We start from the raw sequence: 7,417 nt of genomic DNA on the forward strand, positions 1-7,417 counted from the left end.
GCTCTAGCTCTGTTTCCCAGGAAACGAATCAGAGTGGAATGAAAAGGGGTCTAAAGCTCGTAGATCTGGTGCAGAAAAAGTGAAGGCAGGTCTAAAAACTGTCTTTTAAGGCAATGACTGCTAAGGACCTCTTACAAAGCTGTGGTGTGAGAGTTTTTTGGGCAGTGGAGTCTGAGTAAAAGGGGAGCCTTTTGGTGGGTCTGCAGTGTGCAAAGCTGGAAAAATTGTCATCTGGGCAATTCTGCAACCTTTACTCACAGTTACTCAAGGAGGCTGTATTAATTTAGACAATCCATCCCCAAGAGAACCACAAATAGCTCCTGGGGTTGTCAGATTGCTTTTGATGAAGTGGCTGCAAAGGTGCCTTGGAAGTCCCTGGGTTTCTGCCACGGTTTCTGCCACCTGGGCTGGAAGCACGGGCAGACGCAGTTTCCCTCTGCACAGGCGCGCAGCTGTCGCCCTGCCGCGTGGTAGGCGCGTGCATGCCACCTCTGCAGGTGCTGCTCTTTGAGGGGAAGAAGAACTATAAAACCCTCAGCCTAGTATGTCCTCACCTACCTTCTAAGCTGTCCCATTATTTATTTGTGGGAAAACATTTGACTTGAGAGCACTGGATTTATGAAATAAAAGCAAAGTATTCAAGTATTGCATTTTTGTCAGTTTGTAATGATAAAGCTTCCCGATGTTACTAGTAAACTACAGTGTTACATTGTGGTACTGCAGTTATTAAAATTAGACTAACGCTGTCTTCCTATGGGTAGGGAGATTAGAGTAACACATGCACCAATTTGGCAAAACCCCCACATTAACTATTTTGCTCTTGCTTTCTCTGGAAAGTTCATATAGCCTGGCCATGACTGTGTATTTTTTAATTTGATACCTTCTTTAAGGCCTCTTTTGTCTTCCCTTAAAAGTAGGGCTTCCATACGTCTCCCTCGTGTGACCTTAACTTTGCGTGCTGCTGATAATGAATTTGAACTAGAGCTGGTTGAGAATTTTCCATCAGAATGGATTTCAACTAGAAATGTCTGTAAAACAAATTTATCAAAAAAAAATTTACCAATTTTTTTCCCCCAAAATACCTCTTCTAATAGGAAAATCTAAGCAGTCTATTCTGTTGTGTTTATTTCAACCTGATTGGCAGTATTTTTAGTTTACGAAATTGGTCTCAAGGATTTTATCTTTAAGTTAGCTGAAAAAGCAAAACCAAAACTCTCGAAACTGTATGACATGCTGAAACTATTCTTGATAACAAGTGATAATTTTTGCAAAACTGTTTTTCCCCAAAAAAAAATTTCTTCAAAAATAGCTGAGTTCTCTATGTGAGTGACAGATGTAAGTACATTTTGCCTGTGTTTCTAAAGACTGTTCCAAAAAAAGAATGTGCTTACAGGTCTTTGGTCAAGTGTTGAGATACTCCTGTCCTCCTGTTGTGAAAGGGACAAATACGTTACTCAACACTTGTCATATTAAGAAATAGCAAGCAAGGGAACATCATTTATTTTAAAAAGAAAGACGCAACTTTTTCTAGTTCAGTAAGGCCTGGAGCTTGATGTTAGCTTAAATACAACCAGGAGATGATAGAAGTCACAGGAACAAATGGGAGTGTGGTTTTGTCATACAGCAGTACTAAGGAGCATTAGAAAATATTGGTAACCAAGACTGTGAAAGATCAAAAAAAAGTTAAGATGTTTGTACTTTTATTTTATACAGTTATATCCAATTTCAAAGTTTGGTCTTTCTTCTTTCAGAATGATCAGTCTATGCAAGATATGCAGATAATGGGAGGAGATGATCTCTCAAAGCTGACTGGGAAGGTTTGTTAATTTTAAATTTAAGAAATGAAATATATCCACTAAAAACACTTGAGAAAAGCTGTGTAATTTTGCACAGAGACTGTCAGATACTAATACTGGAATCAAATACATTTATTAATCTCTTACTAAATTGCTGTAATGCCATTCCTTCCAGATTGCAGATGCCCAAAAAGGTCAGAATGTTGCCCCTGCGTCTTAGTGTAGGGATTTCCCAATAGTTATACACATACCGTCAGTGAGATTGTGGGCAAAATTTGTGCTGCAATGCTTCCCCTGAGCTTGTTTATGTCTTGGAGACTTGTTTTTTCTGCTTTTGACGGGTGCATGCAAGCAAACTACACATTGAGTATCCCTGTTGAATTCTGTGTATGAGGAATTTAATACAACTTTGCTTACTGCACAAGGTTCAATTGTGGAACCTTTCACTCAGATAATCAAATGGGATTTTTTTATTTCAATATCAGGCTGGCTGTATGACTGAATTAGCTTTGCACTGTGCTTGCACGTTGTGGTATTGAAAGAGACTGGTTTGAATCAGTGAAAAGGCTATTTTCATCCAACCATGGTAATACAAAGCAGTACTTTGAAGAGGAAGGCAGGCTGATTTCATTAGGCAAATGGTCTATGTGGAAAATGATCAGAAATGGATTCTTTACTTATGCATTAAGGCAACATAATACTTATCTTGTTATTTGTACTGTACAAGCAGTTACTCTTTTATTAGCTGGCACTAAGTAATAGCAGTTTCTTCAAAGCACTCAAATGTAGCACTAGAAAACTCATAAATGTTTTGTTGTAATACAGCAGGCAAGAAAAAGAGGAGAAAAATTTAACTATTTAATATTAAATAGGTTTTGATGCAACTAGAACTTAAATGAAAAAAATAGTGTTAGAATATTTTAGTGGTACCTATGTCCTCAATTTGCACTTCTAAATACTCCTGCAGGGTGTTTATTTCCAAATTATCACTAAAGCATTAATCATGTTCTTGGGAAATACTAATTCATTTGCTACTTTCTAATATTAAAACACTGGAGCTACCTGTTTCTCTATGATGATTTTGCATATGTTTCTCTACCTCACAGGCAGAACTGGCAGTGCACCTATTCATCTTACCTAACATTTGTCCAAACACTTCCTAAGCTTCCAGGCCCATCTCCCTTTGCCCATTTTCCAGTCCCATATTTTCTTGATGAATGGTTTCAGACATAATCTTTCTGGTATCATTTGAATTCACTGGGGCAAAACATTATTTTCTTTCGCAGGACTTTTGTGTATTGGTGTGTGTCCACATGTGTATGAGAGAGAAGGAAAATTTAAGCCCAAGTAGTTCTGCTCTTTCCAAAAATGAAGTAAATTATTTTCTTATACTGACAATCCCAGTGACATTTTTCTCATTGGCACAGCCCTCCTGTTCCCAGGCATGGAACAGGACATAAAATTTGGCTGTTGGAAGGTTATGAGATACTTGGAGAGAAGACTGAATAGCAATGTAGTTTAAAATTGCTGGGTAAGGAGGCTGGGATCTTGGGTAGGTGTGAAGGGGCTGTTTTGGGAATGGAGGCGGTTGCTGATCAGGAAGGGGGCCCAGTGCTGGAAGTTGGGTGTGGAGAGGCCGAAGTGGAGCAGGAAGGGAGGGCTGGGACTGCCAGGGCAGCAGACTTGATGAAAGGGCACATTTGGTGGTTGTTTGTATTTGGCGGAGGGGGTTGGACTAGATGATCTCCAGAGGTCCCTTCCAACCCTGATGGTTCTGTGACTCTGTGATTCTGTGTGGCTGTCTGTGACACAGCTGATGTATGAATAATTCAAAAGCATTTTCACTCTGAGAGAATGGGGTTTCCTTAAGACTTATTTTACTAATTGAAAAGCTGGGACACAAAGCTTGAGCTCATATGTTCATACTTACACGTCTATAGTTGGATATATGAAGGAGTGGCCTTATGTCCATGGATGCCAACTCTTCCATCTGTTGTTGACTTAAGCAATTAGTGCAAGTATTCAGCACATTTTACTAATCAGCCATTTGTGGACTGATTCAGAGCCTCCTACAGTCAATGTAAATCTTTCCTTGAAGTGTTTTTTAGTACCTTAGTTTAGCTGCTGGCTTTTAAAACTGCTGGTTTTAGTAACCATTCTAAGTCACTGAGTGAATTAGTGAAAGATTTACTGATAGAATTCAACTTCCCTGCTTTTGAGCAAGCTGGGTGCTTCCTCTGCCTGCTTGGAGTACTTATTAAGAAAATATTGTAATTATATTGAAAAATTATGCCAGGTTAAGTCCCATTAATTTAATGATCATTGAAGGTGTTTTCAAAAGTGCCAGCATGGGTTCGGAATGCAAGTTCCACTAAGTTTCTGTAAAGTTCAAAAGCATCAACAGTGTAAACAGTTTTGAAACCTGCAGACAAAAGATTCTGAGATTTTGATCTTAAAGTGCTCTTCATTAAGTAATAATACCTGGAACCTTGGCTAGCCTGTAATCTTAGTGAATGACTAAATAATTTCCAGCGTTACTTATTATTGGAAAAAAGATTACTGAGTATACTGGTGAACATGCTGTTCTGTAGCAATATTTTCTTCTGAGAAAGCTTAAAGAAAGCAAAAAAATTTAAAAGCTAATTAAAAAAAGGCTGTTAAGCTCCTCAGAAGGAAGAATATCTCCTCTGGACTTCTCTACAATATGCTTTTGTTTATAAAAAACTTATAAGCCTGGGAAAAATGTATAATGACCCAAACCATGAAAAAAAGAAATATTATGAGAGAGAGGAGAGCTAGCATACAGACCCAAACTGTTACCTGAAGAAAATTATCCACAATTTGAAATTCTTCTTCTGTGAAGAAGGTCACAGAGGCAAGAATGAAGATTTCCATGGCATGAATCATTAATAAAGGTACTTGAAGAATGAGTCCTGATATAGCTTAAGACTCTAATGCTTTGTAACTATTCATTTCTATGCAGAAAAAAAATTTCAAAATCTCTCCTTTAATGATGTAAGTGGTGAATGTAAAATTTGTCAGTAGCTGATTTCATAGTTACATAGCTGCTTAGTTTTCAATTACTTTAAAGCTGAAATACTCATTTGGGTAAAAGTTATCATTAATGTTTGTAAAGAGGAATAAATTTTGAAAATGGGGAGATAATTAATAGCTGTCCAGAAAACTAGAGCCACTGTTTCAAAGCAAGATGGCTATGAAAATGTATGTAGATGAGGTGAAAGAACAAATAATATAGCCCTGTTTAGTATTAATACTGTAATCAGACTGCATAATACTGTAAAAATTCGTAACATATTTTAAAGTATTTGTGACATTTAAACAAAGTAAATTTAAAAACATAGAAACTTCAGTAAATTCAGCTGTACCAGAGTTGTGAGTTACCACTGCCATTTACCTCTTATACTTCTATGTGTGTATATTTTGTCCCAAGAGCTTTGGAGCTGATTATGTAGTCCAAAGTCTGTACTGACAGGAATCATTCTGCATGTCACTCCATATGTAATATGTCCTGTAACCTTTCAAAAAAGCTCCTATACCACTTTGACTTGTCTCCTTGGAAATAAGACAAGTTAGACAAAATCACAAACTTAGAGTTTATATCATTTTGCATGTAAGTACTTATTACAGTTGTATAATGTATTTGACGTCAAAATTAGATCCATACACTTTTGTCATTATCATTATTTCTACATAACATTGAATGTGAACAAAATTAATCATTCTTATTTGTTAGGTTAATAAGAACTTCTAATTAAAATAAAGTAGTTATGTAGTTAGTATGATACAATTATGGAGCCAGTGAATTTCTGATATTCCATCTGTCTGTAATATGGATCAATGCTCATGTTCCTTATGAAGGACTATTATCCTTGTTCATATTAAGTACATCTAGTTGACAGCCAGTGGTTTTGGCATTTTCAGGGAAGTGTAGAAGGTAATAAATAGCAATCAAGAAAAAAAGAAACTTAATAGTTAATGTCTTGCATTCTCTCTGCACTTCATTGCATTAGCTTGAGCACTCTGTCACTACTCTGATGCTCTCCTAAAACAACTGATCAGCTCATATCAAAAAGAGGTTTCACTCAGAGGAAGATACTCACCATGCAGCACTCCTCACTTCCCTCTGGCAGGATTTGTGCTGTAAAATCTCCAAACGTCCTTTATATGTCTCACCTAAATCAATTTATCCACTGCCTACCATTTTCTTGCCCCACTTGTCATATGGGAAGATGTTCCAGAAACATAATGCAATCTCACTTTCTTATGCCTCTCATTTCTTCTCTTATTTTACTGAATCATTGTCTCTGCATGTCATAGGTTCTAACAACAGTTCTGAGAGCTGTTTCTCTAGCATTCTTCTAAATATGTTAGCATTTCAGTATTTAATAAACCATACATGTGACAGCTGTGTAATACAAAGTTTTATTCTCTAGATTTAAAATACATATTGTCCTTTCCTTCACCATTCCGAGTTTCTTTGTCAGAATTCTCTTGGTTCTATATTTATTGGTTTTTTTCTCCTTCAGTATTCACTGCCTTGACTAAGGTTGTGCTTTCTCTCCCTGTATGCATTCCTTTCTAGAATAATGCCATAAATTTGCAGAAAAAATAATGGCATTCTCTTTAGAACATTTATGTACATGAGAGACTATTTATATGACAGTAAAGGTAAGGAAAATCCCCTATACAGTTCTGCAGTCATCATGTCCTTCACTCATCTCAACATCTTACTATATTCCTATCCGATGTGCAGCCTTGCCTTTTTCTTCTTTTCAAAGTTTGATTTTATGTTCTTGAAGCATTCCCCATCTTCAGTACCTCTACTTAACTGCCATCTTTAGTCACTTTTGTTGTTCTGCGTTTTTTCTTAATCAGATTTTATACTCTCTACTCTTCTGACAGTTGCCACCCTTAACTGCTTTTTCTACAGCAAAAGACACTATTTTTTTTCTTCCTCAAAGCCAACCACCTTTCTTTGCACTTCCTTCTTAGGTAATCTGTTCTACTGTTCATCATTATTTTCTTTTTTTGTTGTTGTTCTGGAGGAAGGAGAGTACAAAGAAAACTTCCCAGCCTGCCTATCCCATTTTCCACATGGGCTCTGCTCACCCACTGTCTGTCTGCTTCTACATCATATGTGTTCATAATTCTGTTGATTTCACCTGTGTCCAGAAAATCCTCTTCCAATTCCAGATGATCAGAAAATTATACTTTTTCCTTCAAGTAAGAGAATGGAGACAGTGATCCATTCCTGTATTACCTTGAGATTGATTATGGTAATTTGCTCTACTTCTTACGCACAACAGAAGCATACTGTAAAGATGGCTGCAAGCAGAACACATGTGTGTACAGCATTCAACACAATGAGCTCTAAGAACAAAACATCAGTGAAAGCATATCATCGTACCCTCCATTATGTCCCCCACTCTGTTAACTCTTGGAGATATTGAACTAGTTTTACAGACTTTAAGTAGCTGGAGTCTGTATATGTAGACTCTTAACACACTAACCAAGTTGCTCCCATCAGCAGCTGACACTGACCAAATTGAGTGTCTAAAAAAATAATGGTTTTGAGATATGCTATCTGTCCTTTCAGGAAT

General features: G+C 37.0%; 1 protein-coding gene across 1 annotated transcript in view; it reads left to right on the plus strand.

Moving 5' to 3' along the window:
• The window catches only part of PRTFDC1 (phosphoribosyl transferase domain containing 1), a gene marked incomplete at its 5' end in the record, with an annotated part of 40,429 nt that overhangs the window by 18,981 nt on the left and 14,031 nt on the right, over window positions 1–7,417 (plus strand). The window contains one exon of the mRNA XM_009695868.1: window positions 1,752–1,817. Within this exon, the coding sequence (XP_009694170.1) occupies window positions 1,752–1,817 (66 nt within the window). The remainder of the gene's footprint in view (window positions 1–1,751; window positions 1,818–7,417) is intronic.

Source organism: Cariama cristata, unplaced genomic scaffold (assembly GCF_000690535.1).
Source record: "Cariama cristata isolate BGI_N322 unplaced genomic scaffold, ASM69053v1 scaffold1182, whole genome shotgun sequence".
NCBI classification, from domain to species: domain Eukaryota; kingdom Metazoa; phylum Chordata; class Aves; order Cariamiformes; family Cariamidae; genus Cariama; species Cariama cristata.